General features: G+C 40.7%; 1 protein-coding gene across 1 annotated transcript in view; it reads left to right on the top strand.

The window, feature by feature from the left end:
• Positions 1–1241: 1241 nt before the first annotated feature.
• The window catches only part of LOC122275867, a 44325-nt gene continuing 18631 nt past the window's right edge, over positions 1242–26935 (top strand). Inside the window, exons 1-8 of the mRNA XM_043085172.1 lie at positions 1242–1642; positions 2290–2417; positions 2610–2742; positions 20305–20461; positions 20542–20620; positions 20947–20987; positions 21140–21256; positions 21423–21503. Coding sequence (XP_042941106.1) covers positions 1483–1642; positions 2290–2417; positions 2610–2742; positions 20305–20461; positions 20542–20620; positions 20947–20987; positions 21140–21256; positions 21423–21503 — 896 coding nt within the window. The 5' untranslated portion in view covers positions 1242–1482. The remainder of the gene's footprint in view (positions 1643–2289; positions 2418–2609; positions 2743–20304; positions 20462–20541; positions 20621–20946; positions 20988–21139; positions 21257–21422; positions 21504–26935) is intronic.

Genomic DNA, 26935 nt, shown 5'->3' with positions numbered 1-26935 from the left:
ATTAATTTACTATATACTAATAGACTAATATATATATATAATAGTATACTAAATGTATATATATTAAACAAAATGTCATGGGATTAAAAAAAGAAGAAGTCAAGGGTGGACCGGACCATCCCGACCCTTAGGGAGATAGGTCCGGTTCAGGGTGGGAAAACCATGGACCGAATAGATCCGGTCCTATCCACAAAACCTCATCGGGCCGGACTAGACCGGACCGAACTCATCCCTACATTGTTGCACCTATTTTACTCTCTGTAGACACAACACCCAATTCATTCTTTGCAATCGATAAATAATAGGCTGTGCATCTCCAAGGGATAGCACAATTATGCCTTTGTCAATCTCGTCTTGTTGCCAAACTTATGTCGACTCCCTAGAAGACAGAAAACTAAATCAGATATATCAAGGGTAGCAATTTGAGGGGCAGAATGTTTTCTTTGAGTCTTTTTTACAAACACTTGCTATTCATTTCTCAAAGTGGCGTTATCAGTCCATACTCCTACATATTTCCATAGCCTAGATTACAATAACCATAACAATAAGATTACAATCACTTGGTACGTTACACGGCATTTGAAAAAATGAGTGTTATTCGCCTTTGTGAAAAACATCGGCAGGAAGCTTTCTCTCTCGAGGTTGAGATTTGTCTCTTTTCTGGAGGTCAAGCTTAGTCTGTCGTGACTTTGGGAGTCGAGCTCCGTCCTACACCTGGTTTAGGGGATTGAGTTGCTGTCGTGGTAGTCAAGAGTCTTGAGAGAGGGATTTATGTAGGGAGGTTGATTTCTGAATGTTGAGATAGGGAGTGGTTGATTTTTGAAGGTCCATATTAAGGGAAGGAGAAGAGAGAGAGGGAGTGGTTGAGATTCAGGAGATGAGAGAGGAAAATCTATTTGGGGAGGTAGAGTCAAGATTTATGCATTGGACCAGAGTTGTTGTTGGACCGGTTTGTCACGTGGGTTTCGTGTGTTGTGTGATCAGATAGACCAGATTACAAATAGATTTTCTCTTCTTTTTTGGTAGTATATATATCTTTCTAAAACTTCATTCGAATGACGACCACCGTTGCACGTAATCCACGCAAAAGCTTATTTAAAATAATTGAATATTGGTTTGTATTTTTTAAAATAATTTTAATGAACTCCTCCGAGTTATGCCGCAACCAATCAAATTCTTACCCACGAGAATCCGAGTTATTCTTCTCCTTATACCCGATGCCAGCACCGGTGTGCCAGCGCACGAGAATGAAAATAAATTGAACTTGAGAGAAAATAAGAAAAGAATGAAAAAAGAAGGCCCACACCGCCAAACGTCTCAGTGGCGTCGACTTCACTTTCCTCTTCCAAAACCCGTCGTCTCGGTGCTCCTTGTTGGCGTAAAGAATGTGCTGAGAGGGAGTCGATCGGCATCGTCTCTCTGATCGGTCCAGCAAGAACCCTCATTCAAATTGGGAAATTAAAAGGAAAATTTAATCAAGAGATGGCTTCTACGGAGGGTCTCGTACCGATAACGAGGAGTTATCTGGCTTCTTATTACGACAAATACCCATTTCCACCTCTATCTGATGATGTCTCTCGCCTTTCCTCTGAGATTCGGTCGATGGCTGACGATTTGCTCAACCACCTTCCTCCCACACAAGGTTTCCACCTCTCTTAATCTGCTCCATCTATTCCACCCAACAAACAACCCCAACACCCCCCCACCCCCCCCCCCCCCCCCCCCCCCCCCCCTGGGGGCACCCACATTGTCCTTCCTTTCGGGATGCCTGACAAATGCAGGCTCACTGTCTTTCAAAAAATTATTGTAGATCTTTATGTTACAGACCAGTGTCTACAGAATTTTATTTTCTAGTGAGTAAAGACGCTGTCTGGTGATTTAGATCTACCCCCATCAGTTATCTAGTGCCTGTGATGTCGCTTATGTTTTCCTTGCTTGAAAACTGACAATATTATGTTTACGTTCCCGTGGTACAGCCTTGAATCTCAAAACGAAAGAGTAACCAAAGAATGGCTCTAGTTGCTGCTTTCGTCTTGAGTGGGGGCTTGCAAAATCTCCCACATTCATTTTTTTTATTTTTTTTCTGAACAAGTAAATCTCCCATGTACATTTACATTGGGTTTGAAATGTGTGCCTGAAGTTCACTGGATTGCAATCATATAACTATTATTACATCTAATTCATTGGGTCACTTAATTGCGTTTGCAATAGTTTGTTTTAGTTTTATTCTTACTTTTTGAATTGAATTATTATACTTGATCTCCCCACTTCGTGCCATTGCCATTCTAGATGAAAGCTTGCTGATAGATGAAGCAGATCGTCAGCCTCCGCATAAAATTGATGAGAACATGTGGAAGAATCGAGAACACATTGAAGAAATTCTTTTTTTACTTGAAACATCTCATTGGCCTGCAGTGGTAATATATCAGATTCCTAAGCCTTGATACGTATATTTTGTTTTTTGATGTAGTTGTGATACTTAAATAAGGTTGTAACACAATATTTTATTCCTTGTTTGGACTTCACAGTGTAGTGTAGTTGTTCTGTTCGATCATCTCTGCTTATAATACGGAAAACATATTTATCTTGCCTTTGTGTTCTAACTGCAGCTTCAGCAACAGTCAACACCTGATGTTGCTGACCTTGCTACTAATTTCAGACAGCTCAAAGATAAACTTCAACACACTTTGAAGTTTTTGGAGTTCTTCCAATCTAAGAATTCGGATCATGTGTTTAATACAGGTTAATTATCTTGTCTACAGATATATATATATATATATATAATATTTGTGTGTGTGTATATATTCACATATAAAGTTCAATAATTTTCCAATAGAACCTTACATTTATAGCTATGGCTATTTGTTTTCCACCCTTTAGTTGGTTTGCTAGCTCAATTATTTCTTCCCTTATTAATGGTTGGGAATCTTAGTCTTTTATTTACTAATGCATTTGAGTGTTTTCATGCACCATGGAATTTTTTTGGCATACTTTTTATACAAGAAATGCTAGGGCTATAAGAAAAAATTACAAAAATTAAGTTTATAAACTGATGTGAGTCACATGATTGGATGTACTAAATCAGATTTACTTTACAACAATTGGATTATGTCTTTTGCACTTACAATGATATTTTGATTACTTAGAAAGAGTTTTACAATTTGATTTATCATATCAATCCATGTAAGTTTATAAGCTTTCATTTTTAGCTAAGCAAGTGTTTATGGGCTCATTTTGTTGGTTCCAAAACCGCCATGGTAGTTTACAATTTAGCTTTCAAATTTTTTTTTTCTAATATTATAGATAAATTTAGGACTAAAATCTTACCAATTCTGGCTTATAAAAAAAATGCAATCAACCAATTACATAAAATTCAAGCGTAAAAATTATTTAATTGGTTGATTACTTATAATAAAAAAACATAAAATTTAAACATAACATTTTATAGATTCTCTTGTGCTTTAACAAATAGACACTTTATGCATAATCAAATTAAAGTACATGGCTGAATCAAAATCTAACAAAAAGGCCATGAAAAAAATAGCTTAAGAATTGTATGTTTTAACTTATGCTAACATAAGCAATCAAATATCAATCCATCTCGGAAGCCAACTTGGATTATTATTATTTTTTTATAGGTAAAAGTAAAATTTTATTGATATAAGAGGCATTGCCCAAATATACTTGTAGTGTACAATGAACATGCCTAATTACATCTAAGCACTAGTGAGAGCTACAAGTAAATCATGAAGGTTGTCCGTATTACAAATAATGGCCAAAGCCCAAGAAAGTATTGTAAAAAAATCGCTTCAGCTCATCCACAGAATGCTCCATGTCTTCAAAGCACTTCTTGTTTCACTTCAGCCACAAGCGCCACATAATGCAATGAGGGATCATTCTCTACACAGCAGTGATGTGAGCATTTCCCCCGATACCTCTACAATTGCACATAATATCTCTAACTCTTCCAGGCATGACCCATGCCACCCCTATCCTATTAAAGGTCTCATTCCATAAACACCGGGCCACTTCGCAATGTAACAAAAGATGATCAATTTATTCCCCATCACCCTTGCACATAAAGCACCAATTTGCAATAATGAGACCACATTTTCTTAGATTACCTGAGGTGAGAATCCTCCCAAGAGATGCAATGCAAACGAAGAAAGCAATCTTGGAAGGTACCTTGCACTTCTAGATAGCTTTCCAGGGATAGCTATGATCATTAGAAAATCCCAAGAGAACCTTATAGAAACAGTGCACCGAGAATTTTTCCTAAGAGTGGCTAACTTCTCATAGGAGAAATAATACCATTGATATGCTGAACATCAATGGTATAGACTGCACGAAGGCTCCTGTGATCCTGGACCACTGGTGGATTTCTTTGTACAGCTGTTTACAGAACGAGATGGGTGGATGCCAAAACTTGATGGACTCGGTTTCGACTCTATTGAGCCGCATACAGCGTCTTGTTTGGAAAGATCTTGTGAGGAAGAGGAGGTCTATGATGTAGTAAGAATAATGGTTAAAGACAAAGCACAAGGACTAGACGGCTTTTCGATGGGGTTTTTCCAAACTTGTTGGGAAGTAGTGAAAAGGGATATAATGAATGTGTTCCAGGAATTGTTCCTAGTTGGGAAGTTTGAGAAAAGCCTAAATGTTACTTTTATTGCATTGATCCCAAAGAAGATCGGAGCATCAGAGGTGAAAGATTATAGGCCCATTAGCCTCATAAATGGGGTATACAAAATCATCTCCAAGGTGCTTGCAAATAGGTTGGGGGGCCTTAGGTAAGATTATTTCGAAACCACAAAATGCATTTGTAAGGGGCCGTCAAATCCTGGATTCAATTCTTATATCCAATGAATGCATGGATAGTAGATTAAAGTCTAGTATTGTAGGGTTTATATGTGAGCTAGATGTGGAAAAGGCATACAATTATGTAAACTAGGAGTTCCTTCTTTATTTGTTGGAGAGATGTGGGTTTGGGGAGAGATGGTATTCGTGGATCAGATGGTGCATATGTAGGGCAAGGTTCTCAGTTTTGATTAATGGCAGCTTGGCTGGTTTCTTCAACCGTTCTGTTGGCCTAAGACAAGGAGATCTCCTGTCCCCTCTTCTCTTTGTTGTCATCATGGAGGCCTTGAGTTTGATGCTATTGGCCGTGGTTAGAAACGGTTTTATGGCGGGATTTTTAGTAGATGATCCTAATAAGGGCCTTATTATGATTTCTCATTTATTATTTGCAGATGACACTAATTTTTTGAGATGTAGAACAAGATTACCTAAGGGCATTGAAGGCACTTTTACTATGCTTCGAAGCAGCGTCAAGCCTGAGAGTGAACTTTGAAAAATTAGAGCTAGTGCCAGTTGGGACCGTTAGTAACACTTGACACTTGGCACTTGGCCAGCACTCTTGGGTGTAAGGCCGCTTATCTTCCTATGACATACTTGGGATTGCCATTGGGGGCTGCTTTATAGGCATTACCTATTTGGGATACAGTTATCGTGAAGATAGAAAGAAAATTGATAGGGTGGAAGAGATTGTACTTGTCAAAAGGAGATAGTGTGACTCTAATCAAGAGTACTCTTCTTTAGCTTACCGACCTATTTTTTGTATTTATTTCCAATTCCAATTTGCGTGGTTGCATGGATTGAAAAACTCCGCCGTGATTTCTTATGGAGCTGGTTGGGGGATGAATTCAAATTCCATCTAGTCAATTGGGATAAGGTACAAGCCAATTCCTTCATGTGGGTTGGGGATAAAGAATTTTCAATTTTCAATTGGGCCCTACTTGGAAAATGGCTATGGAGATATAATATGGAACCGGAAGCCATATGAAAATTGGTGGTCGATTGCAAACGCGAAAACTTGTGGGGGGGTTGGTGTACTAGAGAGGGGAATGGGGCCTATGGAGTGGGGGTTTTGAAACACATAAGACGTGGGTGGGGGTGTTTAATCGCCATACTAAATTTGTAGTGGGTGCGAGTACTCAGATAAAATTTTGGAGGGACATTTGGTGTGGGTGGGAGGCCCTAAAGGACTCTTTTCCATCCGTTTTCCGATATGATCAAGAAGTTTCAATGGTGGACCTCATGGTTCAATCGGGAGATCAAGTCCAATGAAATGTCACCTTTAGTAGAGAGGCCCAAGATTGGCAAGTAGATTGCTTTGAGGCTTTTTTAAGCCTAGTATACTCTGTGAAGCTGAATGGATTACAAGCTGATAAGATGTGGTGGACACCTGCAGGTAAGAGTACCTTATTGGTTCGATCCTTCTATAAGTCCCTTACACTTCTCCCTAATACCCATTTCCCATGGAGAAGACTTTGGAGGGTTAAGGCACCCCCCAAAGCACTCTTCTTCACTTGGACAGTTTCCTTGGACAAGATTCTGACAACTGATAATCTAAGTAAGCACTGGCTAATTATTTCAGATTGGTGTTGTATGTGCAAGAAAGTTGGTGAGACCGTGGATCATCTTTTGCTACATTGCGAGATAGCTAGAGCCGTATGGAGTGAAGTATTCTGTCGAGTAGAGTTAAATTGGGTAATGCCTGCTACAGTGGTCGAGTTATTGGCTAGCTAGACAATTCTAGGTGGTGCTTCACTAATCAAAGCTGTGTGGAAGATGGTCCCTATATGCATTATGTGGCGTATATGGCGAGAGCTTAATGAGCGGACATTTGAAGATAAGGAGCGGACACTAGAGGAGCTTCCATCTTTATTTTTCTGTACTTTATTTCTATGGGCCATAGCTATAGATTTTAATGGCCTAAATTTACATAATTTTCTTGTTTCCACTACTGTAACCTAGATAGGTCTTTATCTCTTGTATATCATCTTGTGTGTATATGATATTTCCTTGAATACGCACATTGTCTAAAAACTAGCGAGAGAAACCCTAAGAGAGAACATTGAGCCAGAGAAACCCTAAGAACTCCATCCCACCGCCACCCCACACCCACCTCTGACTGGCGAGTGACTCGTCTCTTCCATCATAGACAAGGCCGACGGGCCCTGACGCCCTCGTTGAGGGCCAGCCGATGTCGGTCCTACCTCTGGTAAGTGGGTTTTTTTCAATTTCTCTTTTCTCGTAGGCGTCAACGACTGTCGCCTGGGTCTGCCATCACAATAGACCTGACCGATGAACTCTAGAGACTCCTTTGAGGGGCCTTCGACGTCGGTCCTTCTTTGGCGGCTGGAATTTTGCTTCTGTTGTTCCTTTAGTGTAGTTTGCTGGGTGTTGCGACCTGTGTCTCTGACTCTGGGTATGCCATAGACTTGATCGAAGGACTCTGGAGACTATGGAGGGGCCTTCGATGTCGGTCATCCTTCAGCGATGGGGTATTTGTTCTGTTTTTTTTTTTGTATCTGCATTTAAGGGGTACCTCTGATTTCGTTGGCATAGATCTGGTCATTGTGGGTGTTTTTCCTTAAGATGATGAAGCGAGAGTAGTAGGTACCTCTAATTTGGGATTTAAAGATGACGGTGCGCGATGTGGATTTGTCTCAGTCGGAAGGCGAGAGGTGGTTGAAGGTGGAATAAAAAACTTTCGTTTTTATGAAAGAGGGAGGAAATAGTTTTCGTATTTCTAAACATAGCAAAAGGATTGCTAAGTTCATGCGTCTAGGTGGGATGGCAGCTTCGTGGGTGGGTAAGGGGATTGAGGATTGTCTTATTCTTAACTATCATGAAGGATTCTTCAGAGAGTTGGGGATGGATAATGGAGTACTCATCATTCAACATCTTAGTAACGCAAGAGGCAACTTCTTGCAACTCTCAGAATTTTGGAATGGAAGGAGGAAGGGCTTGTTGGTAATTCCAGAAGGCGCAATGGCATTGGGTGGAAAGGCTTTCTGCAGTCCATTCGAAGTGTTACTGGGGCTAAAGCCATTATTCTGAAGCATGTAAACAGTGGGAAGTTTGTTGATGGAAAGTTAGTGGGAAGGCCTTCCCCTGTGAAAGGTGCCTCGTACGCTGAGGTGTTGAGGTCATTAGTGGGTGGCTTGGCTGAGATTAGTTTCGCGACCGAAGAAAAGGGTAAGGCTCTTGTAGGTGACAAAGCATGTCAGATGACATTGGGAGATGTGGAAGGGGTTTTGTGGGATGTCAAAGCTCAATTGATGGGAGTTATGGAGTATGTGAGAGATTTGATGATCAAAGTGGATAAGGGGCTGGAGCTAGTTGTGGGTTTTAGAGGTGGGTCAAAGATGAAGGCCTCAAGTGTGCCAGCAAAAGGTGTTTCTTCGTCGTCACAGATAGGTCCGGATGTCGGCATTGTCCACACCGGTATCACTCAGGGCATTGGCAACTTGTCAACTAAGCCTCCTGAGGGAGTAGGAGGCCCTCAAGATGGGGCTGGTATTGTTGTCTAGGGTTCACTTTCAGTTGAAGATGCGGGTCCCTCTAGGGTCCTAAGTACTTTGAAAGAATCAAACGAGCATCTTTTAGAAGACAAAAATGGGGTAACAAAAGGTAGTGCATTCCCTATCTGTACTATTCCTGAGGGAGCAGTAGGGTTTGACAAAGTGGAACTACAAGGATCGTTGGGGGGTGAAGTAAATTTCAGCAATGCCATCATCGATGGAGGGGAGGAACCTTTTATGGTGACAGAAACAATGGACAACAACCTTTTAGTTGTCGAGGAGACTCGGGATTTGTCGTTGGTGCCTAGTGTGGAGGAAGGCTTAGAGTTGGGAGTGCAGTTGGGTACTATGTCTGGGGATAATGTTGCTCCCCTGGCTTCTCTTCCTCCGTTAAATGATATAGCGGGTTCACCATTGGATTGGGTTCTTAATAAAGTTAATGGGTTTAAGCAAATTGTGGGGATTTCAAATGATGCATATGAAGACCAAATTAAAGCACTATTCACTATGGTTGAGGCGAGCCACGCGCTTCAAACCAAATCAAGTTTCAAGAAAAGCAGGGAGTTAAAAGCGTCTTTCAGGGGCAATGCGAAGACGGTCTTGTAGAGGGATTTGAATTAGTTGTACGGGAAACAAGGGGCTAGGGTTGTGGAGGTGTGTTCCATTCCAATTCGTTTGGTATATTTAGGGTAGTTTTCACAGGCTTTTGGGTGATTTGGAGCACTCTAGTATGGGCTAGGTGTTTTCTTGTATACGTCTAGTGTACTTGGTTACTCCTATTGATATATATATATAAAATATTTTTACTTATAAAAAAAAAATCATCTTGTATACTTGGACTATGCCTATCCTTATTAATACTATCGTTTACTTATCAATTTTTATTTTTTATCTTTTTATTTCCACTTGGATTCAACAACAGCTTATCCCTCATCTCATTGCCAATCGAAATTGCATATAACGAATCAAAGAAACCAACAAACATGTCTAATTCCCAATCCTGAGCTACTCTAAAAAATCCCACATTCCAATGGATAACACCATTGGATAGTATCAATAAATAAGCCACAACAGCCTCTTCTTCACAAGAAATTTGGTAAAGCATATGAAACACTTGCTTAGGAGCCGTGTCACCGCACCACACATAATGCCAAAAGTAAACATTGTTGCCTCTTCCAATTGTGAATCTGAAAATTGAGAGAATCTTCCCCATCTAGCTTTTAGAGCACCAACCCCCCCGAATACTCCCATACTTAGACTCTATGACTTCTCTCCATAAGCCCTCTCCTTCCCTATGATACCTCCACAACCATTTCCACAAAAGTGCTTTTTTGAGGACCCTTACATTACGCACCCCCAACCCACCACATATTATTGGTGAGCAAACTTTATCCGAACTCATAAGTTGGAACTTAGTTTCATCCCCCATTCCTCCCCAAAGAAAGTTACGGAAAGTTTTCTCAACACAAGAAGCCACCCTTATAGGTATCGGAAATAAGGATAGAAAATAAGTAGGGAGATTAGATAATGTGCTCTTAATGAGAGTCAATCTACCACCCTTGGACAAATATATCTGTTTCCATCCGGCCAATCTTCTTTTGATTTTTTCTAACACACCATGTCAAATAGATTTTGTCTTGAATGCAGCTCCCAATAGAAGACCGAGGTAGTTCAAGGGTAGGGAAGCAATCTTACAACCCAGGATAGTTGCCAAGCCTTGAATATTGTTCACACCACCCACAAAAACCTTTTCAGACTTCGAGAGATTTACCTTCAAGCCTAGAACCGCTTCAAAACAAAGTAATACAGCCCTCAAGTACTGCATATGGTCACTGTCTGGCTCACAAACAGCAATGTGTCATCAGCAAATAGTAAGTGAGATATAGTGACACCTCCCACAAAGAATCCAGCAATAAAGCCTCTATTAACAGTTTTTTATATAATTAATAAGAATTTTATGACCAAGAAAAAGCACAACCCAAGTACATTGGATTTATACAAAGGAAATACCTACTACACCCTAGAAATCAGGAAACTAAGACAGAAAACAGATTCAGTATATTATCATCATTCCTTACGAAAATCTTAGCCCACAAACTCAAAGTAGAAAAGAAAAAATTTCGAAGATCTTCAAAAGAATGCTTCTTGTCTTCAAAACATCTTCCATTCCTTTCCAGCCATAAACACCACATTAAACACAAAGGAATCATTCTCCATCTAGCAACAACACCTGTCCTTGCCTCAAAACCATGCCAACAAGCAAGAAGATCCACAACTTCCTTAGGCATCACCCAATATAAACCTATCCGACCAATAACCTCATTCCACAAAGACTTTGCCACCTCACAATGTAAAAAAAGATGATTTACAGTCTTGCACATGACACACCAATCAATTATACACAAACCACGTTTTCTAAGGTTATCCGTGGTCAATACTTTCCCAAGAGCAACCACCCAACTGAAGAATGCCGCCTTAGTAGGTAGCTTCGCCTTCTAAATGCTTTTCCAGGGGAATACACAGCCAGAATGACAATTAAGCACCTTATAAAAAGAACTGACTGAAAACCTAAAATTTCCAGCATGATCCCACAATAGCCTGTCCTCTCTTCCCTGCATCACTTTTGAATTATAAATTCTTCCTAAAAAATCTGAAACAGCATTCACTTCCCACTTGTTTGCATCTCTAATAAAGTCAACATTCCATAGAATAGTATATTGAAGATAATCTGCCACAACAACATTTTGATCCCTTACAATCTTGTAAAGAGATGGAAAATCTGATTTACGAGCTGATTCCCCACACCAAGTGTCATGCTAAAAGATGATCCTCTTCCCTTCCCCCCCACCATAAATTTATTATGTTTATAAAACTCTCCCCAATCTTTCCTAATAAACTTCCATAAACTCACCCCATACGCTTCTCTAACTTCATTGGAACACCATTCCCCCCACCTGCTCCCATATTTAACAGCAACAACATTCTTTCATAAAGCATCTCTCTCTTCATGATATCTCCAAAGTCATTTTCCAAGAAATGCTCTATTAAATAACCTCAAATTTCGCACCCCCAAACCTCCACAAGAAACTGGTTGACAAATCTAGTTCCAACTAACCAATGAAACTTCTTTTCCTCTCCTATTCCTCCCCATAAGAAATGACAATAAATATTCTCAATTCTTCTAGCAACCCCAGCCGGCAAAGGGAAAAGAGAGAGAAAATATGTTGGAAGATTAGGCAACGTACTCTTTATCAAGGTAATTCTTCCCCCTTTAGACAAATATAACTTTTTCCATCCAGCCGACCTCCTCTCAGTCTTCTCAATCACCCCATCCCATATCAAAATAGATTTGTAAGGAGCTCCCAACGGAAGACCAAGATACTTCAGGGGTAGTGAAGCAATTTTGCACCCGAAAATATTAGCCAAATCTAATTACCTATGGCACCCACATGTACAAGTTTAGACTTGTTTAGGTTAATCATGAGAACCGAGATAGCTTCAAAACATAACAACAATACTCTCAAAGATCGAATATATTCTTGGTTGGGCTCACTGAAAATCAAAGTGTCATCGGCAAAAAGAGGATGAGATAATTTCATGCTATTCTGTTCCTCATTGCCCACCTCAAAACCTGACAAGTATATTCCTTCAACCGTCACTTCTAACATTCTACTCAATGCATCCATGACAAGGACAAAAAGAAAAGGAGATAGTAGATCTCCTTGTCTCAAGTGGGGTGAACCTATTAAAAAACCTAACAGGAGTGCCATTCACTAAAATAGAAAATCTCGACGTCGAAATGCAATGTTTGATCCACATACACAATTTCTCTCCAAAACTATCTCCCAAGCAAATACAATAGAAAATCCCAACTAACATGGTCATATATGCTTTTTCCATGTCCAATTTAATCAAAATTCCAGATTCATTTGATTTAATTCTGCTATCCACATACTCGTTAGCAACTAAAATCAAGTCAAGAATTTGTCTCCATCTTACAAAGGCATTTTGAGATTTCGATATAATATTTCCGAACACCACACTCATACGATTAGCTAACACCTTAGAGATTATCTTGTGTGACCCGTTCACCAAACTAATAGGCCGAAAATCCTGTATATCTACAGCCCCTACTTTTTTGGGAATAAGTGCTATAAATGAAGCATCGAAACTTTTCTCAAATTTCATAAATGTATAAAATTCATAAAAAACCTTCATAATATCATCCCACACATTTTTTTCCCAGATCTTTGTATGGTGGATATTTGCTTTCAGGCGGCAGCTCCCATTGAGCATTATTATATAATATACCAGAATAACACTATTCAAAACACCTGCATGCATGCACACATGCTCCTCTTCGGCGCCCCTCGCCGGAGTTGATTTCCCTTTGCCCCTCTGTTTTCCATTCCTCCCTTGAGTTCCTTTCTTTCTTCCCTTTTTACTTCTTGTTTTTTCATAGTTTTGATGGATGAAGCTAGGTATTTTACTATTGAGTCAAAAACTTTTCTATTCTCAAAGGTGGGTGCCAACAGTTTTCGCATTATAGAGAGAAATAGACGTATGGCTCTGTACATTCTTATTAACGGTGCTACTGCTTCTTGGGTGGTTAGAATGGTGATGGAAGCCATTGATGTTCGTCGGCGCGAAGGCTTTTTCAGAGAGTTGAGGATGGGTAATGGGGTGTTCACTCTACAACATCTTAGAAATTCAAGGGGATGTTATCTTCTGCTGGAAGATGGCAGGAGAAGGGCTCGATGATCATCCCGGAAGGAACTAAGGCTAGCGGTTGGGAGGGGTTTGCTTACCCCCTAAAGAAGGTGGCGGAATACGTGGTGGAGCAATCAGAAGGTGGTTACTGAAAGGGTGGGAGTTTCGGCCATGGGTTGGAAGCAAAAACTCTTGCTTCATACGCCTCTGTTTTGTCTAGTGGAAATGGGAAAAAATGTCTTTGCCCAGTGGAAATGGGGGGATCTTTTGATGAAGGCAAAAAGATGAGAGATGTTAAGGGTGTTTTTTGGGCTGTTAGAGTTCACCTTTCTGGAGTCCTTGAAGAAGTTTCCTATTTGATGGAAAAGCACTTTGCTTTAGTTTCGAATGGGCTGGGTGCTGGAAGGAGGCCCATAAGCCCTCAACTGCATAGGGCACCTGTTTGCCCTTACGGCCTCATGCACGGGCCATTAGCCCACGGGCCTCAAGGCCCCATGCACGGCCCGACTCTCATTCAGCCTCAGACAGGCCATCTCAAATAGAAGGGCAAGCCGATGCCTTAGGACCTACGATGTGCCTTCCCCATCGGCAGATGCTTCGGCCACCTTTGGGCTGGCACAGAATTTGCTGACGGTCACCGACGTACCTCTCGTTGTGGGTGGGGAGCACCAGAACTCACTGTTACGGGTGACGCCAGCTTCTGGTTTGGCGGAGGAGGATGACGCCAACTGTTCCCAGGCCACCGTTAGCTCTCTGTCACCTCAGAGTGGGCCGATGGACTCTGTTAAGCTTGGGAATGACACTTTCGAGCATTTTCCAGTGGAGGGTGGCAATATTAGTGATATGGGGCGTCGTCCCCACTTGAACCAGCCACGAAGGCACCTCTAGCTGCTCTTGTTCTTCTTCTAGGCCTCTTTGAGTCCCTTTCCAGGGTCCTATTCACTGAAGTGGAAGAGATAGATGACTCCTCTCTGGATGGGGGGTCATCGGACTTAGGGTCACCATTTGGGGCAGATCTACAGCTTGTTTGCAAGGAGCTAGGGGCTGACTCTGTGTCAACTGACCCGCGTGAACCCGAGGATGTGCCTAGCCCTCTTTGCTCATTGCCACCAGCAGTTTCAAGGGCTAATTTACATCCGGAGTGGATCCTTCAAAAGATCAACGACATGAGTCACTGCTTGGGTATGACCTGTGTGGGATATGAGGACCAGATGCAAGCACTAATCATCGCCATTCAAGCAGGTCAGCCGGCTCTTGCTAGATCTGCAGTTAAGAAGGATAGGGAACTTGAGAGATTGGCATGTTCAATAAATTACGAAGCACGGGAGGGTAGTGCGAGCAGGGGGGAGAAGAAAGGATAGGGTGAATCTTGGCGATCCATGAAGCCAAAAATCCTCACTTGGAATGTTCGTGGCCTGAATGACCCAAACAAGCGCCTCACAGTAAAGAACTTATTACTGGAATGGAAGGCAGACGTCATTTGTTTTTAGGAAACAAAACTTAAGCTTATTGATAGGCACATCATTAGAAGTTTGTGGAATTGCTCTTATGCAGGATGGACCACTCTCGATTCTAAGGGTGCTTCAGGGGGTATTCTGGTGATGTGGGACAAGAGAGCAGTTAACCTTGTAGAGGAATGTGTGGGGGAATTTTCAATAGCTTGCTCTTTCTCGAACGTGGACAATGGGTTTTGTTGGGGCCTTGCAGGTGTATACGGGCCAAAGGAAGATAGCAGCAGAAAACTCCTTTGGGATGAGATAGTTGGCCTTTGCAGCTAGGGGGATATTTTGTGGTGTATCGGGGGTGACTTCAACATCACTCGGTTTTCGAGCAAGCGGTCTGGGGTTTCTTGTACGGGTTCAGCCATGGCTGATTTCTCCACTCTTTTGTTTGATTTAGACCTGGTGGATCTCCCTTTGGCAAGGGGAGACTTCACCTGGTTAAACGGAAGGGCATGGTCGAGGTTGGACAGGTTTGTTGTTTCTTCTTCTTGGGAGGCTCACTTTATGCCAAAAATGGCTTCCCTGGCTTTGCTTGGATCACTTCCCCCTTTTACTAGATTGTGGGGGTCTTCATGAGGGAAGGAGATACTTTAAGTTTGAAAACATGTGGTTGAAGATGGATGGTTTTGTTGAGAAATTTAGAACTTGGTGTGCCTCAGATCAGCTCATTGGCACTCCTAGTTTTGTTTTAGCGGGGAAACTAAAAAGTTTTGAAACATCAACGACCAGTGGAACAAACTATTTATGGAGTTGCAACTACTTGATGAGAAAGAGGCAGAAAGGGTGTTGTCGGGTGATGATAGGGCAAGAAAAATGACTGTTGGCGCGGAGCTAGAAAAAATTACTCTTATGGAGGAGATCTCGTGGTGGCAAAAATCACGGGCCCTTTGGTTGAAGGAAGGGGATAGGAATACAAAGCTTTTTCATAGAGTTGCCAACTCTCATAGAAGAAACAATGGCATAGATGTTCTTCATGAGGAAGGAAGGTTGGGTAGAGATGCTGTTAAGGATCACATTGTTCACTTTTATGATAAGTTTTTGACAGAGCAATACCTTTGGAGACCCAAGGTAGATGGGCTAGTTTTTGACTCCATTGACCACACAAGTGTGGCTTGGCTGGAGAGGCCTTTTGACGAAGACGAGGTGCTTGGTATGCTAAAAGGTATGAACAAAGATAAAGCCCCAGGGCCAGATGGCTTTCCAATGGCCTTTTTTCACACCTGTTGGGACATTGTTAAAGAGGATCTAATGAAGGTTGTTATCGAATTTCATGCTTTTATGAAATTTGAGAAGAGTCTTAATGTCTCATTCATCGCTCTTATCCCAAAAAGAGTGAGGTCGGTGGAAGTGACGAATTTCCGCCCCATAAGCTTGATAAGTGGGGTTTACAAGATCATATCCAAAGTTTTAGCGAAGCGGTTGAGTGAAGTCACGGGAAAGATCATCTTGAAATCCCAAAATGCTTTTGTGAAAGGAAGGAATATTTTAGACTCAGTTCTTATCGCCAATGAATGTCTGGAGAGCAGAGTCAGATTTGGCATTCCAGGCATCTTGTGTAAATTGGATATGGAAAAGGCCTTTGATCATGTGAACTGGGAGTTCTTGTTGCATATCCTTGGTCGGTACAGTTTTGGGGAAAGATGGTGCCAGTGGATAAAGCACAATCTCACAATAGTCAGATTCTCAATCTTGGTCAATGGCACTCCTGAAGGCTTCTTCAACAATTCACCAAGATTGAGGCAAGGGGATCCTCTCTCCCCACTCCTATTTATTCTAGTCATGGATGTGCTGAGCAGAATGCTGGAAGGGGCGGTGGGTGGGGGCTTCATCTTTGGTGGGTGAGTGGTTCTTCACAGGAAAGCTTGACAGTCTCCCATCTGCTTTTCACTGACAATACCTTGATCTTTTGTGACCCGGTTCTAGATCAATTTCGCTCCTTAAGAGCACTCCTACTCTGCTTCGAAGCTATCTCCGGCCTCAAGGTTAACTTATCCAAGCCAGAAGTAGTCCCCATTGGATCGGTCAATAACTTAAGTGAGGTGGCTGACACATTGGGCTGCAAGATCTCATCCTTGCCTAAGAAGTATCTTGGACTCCCCTTGGGAGCCCCTCATAAATCCAAGATAATGTGGGAAGGGATCGTTGAGAAAATTGAAGGCAAACTGGCAGGTTGGAAGAGAATTTACTTATCTAAGAGGGGGAGAATCACACTTATTAAGAGTACGTTATCTAATCTTCCAACATACTTCCTTTCTTTATTCCCTATTCCTACAAGGGTGGTGTAAAGACTGGAGAAGATTTTTCATGATTTCTTATAGGGAGGGTTAGAGGATGCAAAGGAATTCTATTTGATCAAATGGGATGAAGTATGCACCCCCTTGTCTTGTGGAGGTTTGGGATTTAGAAATTTGAGAACTTTCAACAAGGTTCTTCTTGGAAAATGGTTATGGCGTTATCATCTTGAAGGAGGCGCTCTCTAGAGAAAGATCTTAGAGGTCAAATATGGGAGTGTTTGGGAGGTTGGTGCACTACAGAAGTAAGAGGGGCTTATGGAGTGGGAGTTTGGAAACTTATTCGAAACGTTTGGGATGATTTTCTAAGTAACTGCAGTTTTGTGGTGGGAAGGGGCACGCGAATCAGGTTTTGGCACGACAATTGGTGTGGGGATGTCGCCCTGAAAAACGCCTTTCCTTCTCTTTATAGGATTGCGTTTGATCAGGACTCCTTGGTGGTTGATAATATGTGCAGTACTACTGATGTCATTCATTGGTCTGTGAGGTTCACTAGAGCTGTCCAGGATTGGGAGGTGGGGAACATCACTGAATTCTATAGAGTGTTATATGCGCTGCAACAAAGGGCAGGAGGGGAGGACAAATTATGCTTGAAAGGCACTGGTAACAAGAAATTTTCAGTACGTTCATACTACAAGGCCTTGTCGAATCACTCCCCTAGCATTTGGAGGAGCAATGCCCTTCTCAAGGTTGCTTTCTTTGATTGGCTAGCTTCTCATGGTAAAATACTGACCATAGATAATTTAAGAAAACGGGGACTATACATAATGGATTGGTGTTACATGTACAAACACAATAGTGAATCTGTGGACCACTTCCTTCTCCACTGTGAAGTAGTGAAGGTATTGTGGGATGAAATTTTCTCGAGGCTTGGGTATCACATGGACTATGCCTAGGAGAGTGATCGATCTATTGTCTTGTTGGCGAGGGATAAGGGGCAATCGCTAGAGTGCAACTATATAGAAGATGGTACCTTTATGTTTACTGTGGTGCACATGGACCGAAAGAAATGGACGACGTTTTGAGAACATGGAACGCTCTCCAGAGGGTTTCAGGGCTTTCTTCTTTCATACTTTACTATTTTTGGCTTCTTCTCTTGTACTAAACGGAACAAGTCTCAATGACTTTTATGCTACTATCTATAGCACTTAGTTTTGTAACTAGGCTCTTTCTTGTATACTCGGGCTTTGCTTTTTTACGTGAATCAATAAAATCTCTTTTACCCATAAAAAAAAATATCATCCCACACTATATCCCAACAAGATTGAAAGAAAGCCATTGAGAAACCATTTGGATCTGGAGCCTTATCTCTTGCCATTCCTCTAACCACATCAAGAACTTCATTCTCTTCAAAATCTCTCTCCAACCATTCTGCACTTGCCTGATCAATGGAGTCAAAAAACAGTCCATCAAGCTTTGGTCTCCAAGAGTATTCTTCGCTGAACAACTTCACAAAAAATTTGACAATGTTATCCTTAATGACCTCTTGATCTGAAATGATGATTTCACCTCCATGAAGAACCTCAATAGCATAGCATTATTTCTTCAATGAAAGTTCGCCGTATGGTGAAAAAATTTCGTGCACTTGTTGAGTTGCACTCAACATACTACTCAATGCATCCATAAGAATGACAAACAGCAAAGGGGATCCCTTGTCTTAATCCCTTAAAGCTGTTAAAGAATCCTTCCGATGCTCCATTCACCAAAACTGAGTAGCGACCGTAGTTATACAATGCCTAATTCATGAAATTCATCTATCCCCGAAACCACACCTCCCAAGTAAATAACATAGAAAATCCCAATTAACGTGGTCATAAGCCTTTTCCATGTCCAGCTTACACGAGAGTCTGTGTGTACCCTCCTTGAGTCTACAATCTAGGCATTCGTTGGCAATCAACACCAAATCCAAGATTTGTCTCCTCTTCACAAACGCACTTTGGGGTTTTGATCTAATACCTACTCAAAACCTTACTCATGCAATTGGTAAGCACCTTTGAAATAATCTTATACACCCAATTAATGAGACTAACGGGCCAAACATCTTTCACCTCCATTGCCCCAACTTTCTTAGGGATAGGAGCAATGAAAGACACATTAATGCTTTTTTCGAATTTACCAAAAGTGTATCTCCTGAAAAACTTGCGCATAATATCTTCCCCCACCACATCCCAACAATCATGATAAAAGGCCATCAAAAACCCATCCGGCCTCAGGGCTTTATCCTTGGCCATCCCACGAAGCACCGGAAGTACCTCCTCAGCTTCAAAAGGTCTCTCCAACCACACAGAGGTTACTTGATCAATTTTCTCAAAATGCATACCATCCAATTTGGGTCTCCATGGGGATTTTTCAGCAAGTAGATCTTCATAGTAAGTGACAATATGGTTCTTAATAGCATCATAATCAGAGTATACCTGTCCCTCAACCTGAAGCACCTCGATAGCATTATTCCTACAATGAGAATTATCGAACTAGTGGAAAAATTTCTTACAACGGTCCCCTTCCTTCAACCAAAGGGCTCTTGACTTTTGTCTCCACGAGATTTCCTCCATTAGTAACACCTTCTCTAGCTCTGAAGTGATAGCTAGTTTCCTGCAAGAGTCCTCTTCAGAAAGAGAAGTGCTCACCTCCCTTTCCTCCAAGTCCTTTAGATCCTCCATAAGAGACATTTTTTGACTATTAATGTGCCCGAATACTTCAACATTCCACCTCTTCAAATCCCTCTTCAATGCTTGCAATTTCCTAGCCAGGATAAAGCTGGGTGAGCCCCCAAAAGAGTATTAGGTCCACCACAACCTCACTTTCTCCCCAAAATCCTCAACTTTCAGCCATATATTTTCAAACTTAAAGTATCGTTTACCCTTGTGAATGCCTCCACAACCTAGTAGAATGAGGAAATGGTCCGAGCAAACTCTATCCAATCTTTTCTGTAACACGGTAATGTGCCTCCCATGAAGGAGACACCAAAAATCTGTCCTAACGAGACCATGCCCGATTATTAGACCAAGTGTGCATGCCACCAACAAGTGGTAAGTCCACCAGATCCATATAAAAAAAATCAATTCAGAGAACTCATTCCTTGCCTCGCTATGCCGGACTTGGATTATTATATCAGGTTCAAAGCATGTACATCACATATGACAGCATGTGGTGCTATGTTACGGAAATGATATTTAATATCAACTGAAAAAATTACAAAAATATGTGTTTTTTTTTTTTAAACTCCTACGAAAAGTGCCAAAGGCAGGCTTTTGTAAATGCGCTTCACTCTTCATGGGCAAAATGCTTCAGCCCTGGCACTTTGCACTTAAGCATGCTTTTAGCAGCACTGGAAGCATATGCTTTGAAAATTGTAAGTCAGCATGGCTTTAGGGCCTCATGGTAAGTCAGCAACACTGGAAGCAATGCTGAAATTTGTGAATGCATTTGCAGTCATGACCTACATGCCTCAAGATTTTCGGGGAACACTTATTAGACAACAACGGGAGCGCTCGGAGAGAACTAAGCAAGCGGACGTTGACGCTTTGGTTAATTCTGGTGGAAGTATACGAGATCGATATGCTCTTCTATGGAAACAACAAATGGAAAGGTGAGGCTTCTTCATTTTCATTTTGGTAGTTTTTTCATTATACGAGTAATTTATGATATGATTATTGATTACCCACCCAGGAGGAGACAATTAGCTCAACTTGGTTCTGCCTCAGGTGTCTACAAAACCCTTGTGAAATACTTGGTTGGAGTTCCACAGGTAGTACTTTGTTGGCTCCCTCCCACCAGCTGATTGAATCACTTGTTTGGTTGGACTTCCCAGCAATCATAATACTTGTTTGGACTTGTGTTCTACCTGTTTCACTAGCAAAAATAGTCATATACTTATACTCCCATGGTTGTCTCATGAGACTCTATATACCGTTTCAGCACCTTTTCAACTGGTATTAGTTTTGGGCAAATAGTCATATGTTTGAGACAAATTATTTAAATTGAGATTGAAAAAATATGTATACCATTAGGACTTTATTGCTCATGTATCAATCGTTATAGTTAACTTTTTTTTAATTACATTTTTTGGCGCAGGTTTTGCTTGATTTTATTCGGCAAATAAATGACGATGAAGGGTATATGCTTTTTGTCTTGAAATAGCATCTTATTTTTTCCTTTGAATAATTATCATAGCTTTTCACATTCATTTGGAGATAGCCATGACTGTGAAATTCTTTAAATGATTGTGCTGAATGACTATAGGATACTGAAAAAGTTTAATTACTAGGCCTATGGATGAGCAACGACAACGGTATGGACCACCATTATACAGCCTTACAACAATGGTGATTTCTATTCGACTCTTTCTTTTGGTATTATGGGGGCGTTTTGATGCTGGAAATTCGTGAGTATTTTCCAACCTTTGTATCTTACTTGTTAAGTATTGTTGATAGTATCTACGAAAAATATATTTAGGAGGTGATGCTTTCTTTTAGTTTCTTTTGTTGGTTGATCAGAAAAAAGTTTCTTTTGTTAGCTCAATACATCTTTGGTGCATTTATATTGAGCAGAAGGGGGCAACAAGTTGCTTTCTTGGAACAAGCTATTGATGTCTACACTACTGAGTTTGAAAGGTTCATCAAATTCATGGGGTATTGTTTCTGCTTCCTGCATTGTGTTGAGTCTATTTATATTACTTATGAATTGATATTAAGAATATGGAAACTGTTAAAAACTTCTGTACTATCCCACCATTATTCCACTTGCCGATGGGAGGGTTATTAAATTTGCTACGTCAGCAGAATGGAATAATTAGGGGACAGTGGTGCAGTTTCTAGCATTACTCTTTTTAGATTTTTTATTTGTCTTTCAATTCTGCTTTTATGTTGACAAAATAGTCAGCCTATAAATGTTTGTTTCTCAATACACTTTTCTGTCTCCATTGAATGGGAGGCTTTTAATGAGCTGAGGATCTTGGAATTTTATGGGGATCCTCTCTAACCTTTTTTTCCTCTATAAATGAAAAACATAGGTTATTGTTCTATGAAGCAACAATGGTCTTCTTTATGTAGTTGAAGCATCAGTACTTCGAGCTTTGTGACGTGATATTCTATTTTGGCCTTTTGGTTCACTAGCAGTTACTTGTATCTCTGAATATCTTTTTTTTTTTTTTTATAAGAATTTATTAGTCCACATAATTAGGCAAAGCCCAAGTACACATGAAGTATACAAGAGAAAAACCAAATTGCAAGCCAAGTGCTGAAGTCATTAAACTAGTCCCATTCAATACAATAGCTGAAGCCCAAGATAACAAAGTATGAAAGAAAAAATCTCTAGACCCTCCTATCGAATGTTCCCTATTATCAAAGTAACGACAATTCCTATCATTCCAAGTACACCCCATTAGACATAATGGCACCATCTTCCAAACAGTCGTGATTTGACGATTGTCCCGAATTCCTCTCCAACATGAAAATAAATCTACACCCTCCTAGGCATTACCCATGTGATACCAAGCCTAGTAAAGATATCCCATAAAGCTATAGCCACATCACAATGAAGAAAAATGTGGTGCACCAATACTCCGTTTGTTTTACACATAAAACACCAATCCATTATAACGATGCCATGCTTTCACAACTTTTCGATAGTCAAAATTTTCCCTGGGAGGTCAGCCAACCAAAGAAAGCAACCTTGGGAGGTACTTTGTGTAACGCCCCAATGGAAGACCCAAACTACATGACCTATATTCTAAAATGACTAGTCAATGATACAATTGGAGCCCCATTAGAACCTTATAAAGAGTAATAATTTCTCATTCCCAAGTAATGTGGGATTACATTCACCACCTACCCTTATCCTTATCATATGGTGTATCACAATTTTCCCTCTTTAAATTCCCGACGTCTTCTTTGGGCCTGTCCGTTGTAGTTGGCACGACTCAAGTCCTACATTTCTGGTTGGGATAGACTCTGATACAATTTGTAATGTCCCAATGGAATACCCAAACCTCGTGACCTATACTCTAAAAGGACTAGTCAATGATACAATTGGAGACAATCCTTATCAAAAGTACTCTCTCTAATCTACCAACTTGTCTCTATTTTCTATTCCAGCTTGTGTGGCAGGACGCATTGAAAAACTTTACCTGGATTTCTTATGGAGTGGGAAGGGGGAGGAATTTAAGTTCTACTTAGTCAGGTGGGAAAAGGTGTGCAGACCACTCCCATCAGGTGGGATGGAGATAAAGATTTAAGAACGTTTAATCAGACACTTCTTGGGAAATGGCTTTGGAGATACAATATGGAACCAAAAGCACTTTGGAAATTAGTATTTGACTGCAAGCATGGCAGATCATTTGGGGGTTGGTGTACTAGAGAGGGGAATGAGCCTCATGGGGTGGGGATTTGGAAACATATTAGACGAGGGTGGGGAGTGTTTGCTAATCATACTAGACTCCTGGTGAGGGAAGGGACTTGTATAAATTTCTGGAAGGACATCTGGTGTCGGGAGGAGGCATTGAAGGATTCTTTTCCAGCTGTGTTCCTAATGGCATGTGAACCAGAAGTTTCAGTGGCGGACCTTTTGGTCGTTTAGGAGACCAAATCCATTGGAACATTACCTTTAGTAGAGTAGTCCAAAATTGGGAAGTTGACAGTTTTGAGGCTTTCTTTAGCCTACTTTACTCTATGAAGCTGAATGGCCTGCGTGAAGATAAGTTGTGGTGGACACCTGCGGGTAAAGGTAATTTCTTGGTTAGCTCATTCTACAAGACATGTATAGCCATACCAAACTCTCACTTCTCTTGGAAAAAATTGTGGAGGAATAAGGCGCCTCCCAAAGCACTATTTTTCATTTGGACGGTAGCCCTAGGTAAGATTCTGACTATCAATAATTTGCAAAAGCGTTGGATATTATTGTGGACTGGTGTTGTATGTGTAAGAAAGCCGGCGAGTCAGTGAACCATCTCTTGTTACATTGTGAGATAGTTAGAGCCTTGTGGTGTGAAGTATTCAGCAGAATCAGGTTAAATTGGGTGATGCCTGCTATGGTAGTTGATGTTTTGGCATGTTGGGGGATGCCAGGGGGACTCCCACAGATTAAAGCTATGTGGAAGATGGTTCCTATATGCATTATGTGGTGTATTTGGCGAGAGCACAATGAAAGAACCTTCGAAGATAGGGAGTGGACACTAGAGGAGCTTCGCCCTCTTTTTTTCACCACTTTATTTCTTTGGGCCATTGCTTAAGACTTTAATGGCCAAAATGTACATGATTTTCTTTTCTCTTCTCTAGCGAATTAGATAGGTCTTATCTCTTGTATTACATCTTGTATACTTGGGCTTTGCCTATTCGTATTAATACTACCGTTAACCTATCAAAAAAACAATTGGAGCCCATTGGAACTTTATAAAGAGTAAGAACTTTTCATTCCCAAGTAATGTGGGATCCCATACGCCACCTACCATTTACTTATCATATGGGTTATCACACTTTGCTTTTCCAAATGCTCTTCCAAGAGAAATCAATAGTAGAATGGGACAGCATTACCTTATAAAAGGATTTGATCGAAAAATTCTTATTTCCCTAGTGAATCCAAGCAATCTATCCTCCCCTCCAGCCTTTAAATTCAGTGCATATAACACAATAAAATGCAGTAATGCCCCCCACTTCCCAATCTTGAATAACTCTAATAAATGTCATAGACCACCAAAGAAAACAAGTAGATATGTCCATGTAATCAGCCACAGAGGCATCCTTATCCAATGCAATCCTATATAAAGAAGGGAAAACATTCTTCAAAGCAATATCATTACACCATATATCATGCCAAAATCTGATTCGTGTTTCCCTTCCCACCCCAAAACTAAAATTTCTGAAAAAATCTTCTCAACCATTCCGGATAAATTTCCAAACACCCACACCATACGCCCCTCTTACTTCATTAGATCACCAACCTCCCCACCTACTCGCATATTTGACATCACTAACATTCCTCCAAAGAGCATCCCCTTCTTGATGATACCGCCATAATAGTTTCCCTAAACGTGCCTTATTGAAAATTCTCAGTTTTCTAACCCCCAATCCTCCACAAGATAAAGGGGTACAAATCTTATCCCACTAGATAAAATGGAATTTTATTCTCATCTTCTAAACCTCCCCACAAGAAAGTATGAAAAATCTTTTCCTTTCTATTAGCCACCCCTGCAAGCAAAGGAAATAAAGATAGAAAGTATGTTGCAAGGTTAGATGAAGTGCTCTTAATTAGGGTGATTCTACCACCTTTAGACAAATGAATCCTTTTCCAACTAGCCGATCTACATTCAATCTTTTCGATAATCCCATCCTACATTGCCTTGGATTTATGACAAGGCCCCAAGGGAAGACCAAGATACTTCATAGGCAAAGATCTCACCTTGCAACCTAGAATATTAGCCAATTCCCTTAAATTATTAACCAAGCCGACATGGACCATTTCATCTTTTGATAAATTCACCTTAAGTCCAGAAACAGCTTTAAAACAAAGCAAAAGAGCCCTCAAGGAGTGAATCTGATCAGGGTCCGGCTCACAAAGAATCAACGTATCATCAGAAAAAAGGAGATGTGAGACATTTATGCCACCATTCGATGAACCTCCAACTGAAAAAACCGAGATAAAGCCCCTATCCGCTACCGTCTTTAACATTCTACTCAACACATCCATTACTAGAATGAATAGAAAAGGAGACAAAGGACCCCTTTGTCTCAAACCCCGAGAGCTATTAAAAAAACCTTCAAGAGTACCATTAACCAGAACAGAGAATCTAACAATTGTGATGCAATGTTTTGTACATTTACACCATCTCTCCCCAAAACCATACCTACCAAGAATATACGCCAAAATATCCCAATTTATATGGTCAAAGGCTTTCTCCATATCCAATTTGCAAAGAATACCTATGGTGCCGGCTCTGAATCTACTTTCCAAGCATTCATTAGCAATGAGGACCAAATCAAGAATTTGTCTTCTTTATTTTTTTCCGATAAAGTAAGAAGAATTTATTAATCCATATAATTAGGCAAGACCTAACTACACGGGAAGTATTCAGGAGGTGAACTTAATTACAAGCTAAGTGTTGTCAAAAGCAGCATAAAATTAATTAAAACCAGTTCCATTCAATATAGTAGCAGAAGCCCAAAGTAACAATTTATGAAAGAAAAAGTCCCTATTATCAAAACAGCAATCATTCCTCTCGTTCCAAATACACCACATTAAACATAGAGGCACCATCTTCCAAACAACTGCAAGAATTGCTCTCCAACATGACATTAATTTACCACCTTCTTAGGCATTACCCATGCAATACAAAGCCTATTGAAGATTTTATCCCATAAAGCCTTAACTACTTCACAGTGAAGAAGATGACGATCCGCCGATTCTTTGTTTCTTTAACACATGAAACACCAATCTAAGGCCAAGCTTTCTCAGCTTATTGGCAGTCAATATTTTCCCATGGGAGGCCAGCCAGACAAAGAAAACAATCTTGAGAGGAACATTACTTCTCTAAATGCACTTCCAAGGGAAAGCAATGGAAGAATGGGCCGACATAACCTTATAATAGGATCTGACCGAGAAGTTCTTATTCCCCGAATGAGTCCATTGCAACCTATTCTCCCCTCCAGCCTTTACATTAAGCGTGTATAATGCGCTTTAAAATTCAGTAATATCCCCCACCTCCCATCTTGGACAGCTCTAATAAACCTCACAGACCATTGAGGAGAACCAGTAGAAAATGTCCATGTTGTCAGCCACTAAGGCACCCTTATCCAACGCAATCCTATAAAGAGAAGGGAAAACATTATTCAAGGTAATATCACCACACCAAATATTGTACCAGAATCTGATTCGTGTTCCCCTTCCCACCTTGAATCTGAAATTTCTGAAGAAATATTTCCATTGATTTCGGCTAAATTTCCAAATTCCCACACCATATGCCCTTTTTACTTCATTTGATCATTAACCTCCCCAAATATTCTCATATTTAACATCAATAACATTCCTCCAAAGCGCATCCCCTTCTGCATGATACCGCCATAACCATTTC

Source organism: Carya illinoinensis, chromosome 9 (assembly GCF_018687715.1).
Source record: "Carya illinoinensis cultivar Pawnee chromosome 9, C.illinoinensisPawnee_v1, whole genome shotgun sequence".
Classification (NCBI taxonomy): domain Eukaryota; kingdom Viridiplantae; phylum Streptophyta; class Magnoliopsida; order Fagales; family Juglandaceae; genus Carya; species Carya illinoinensis.
Note: the sequence above shows the minus strand (reverse complement) of the source record. Positions and strands in the feature narration are given on the sequence as shown.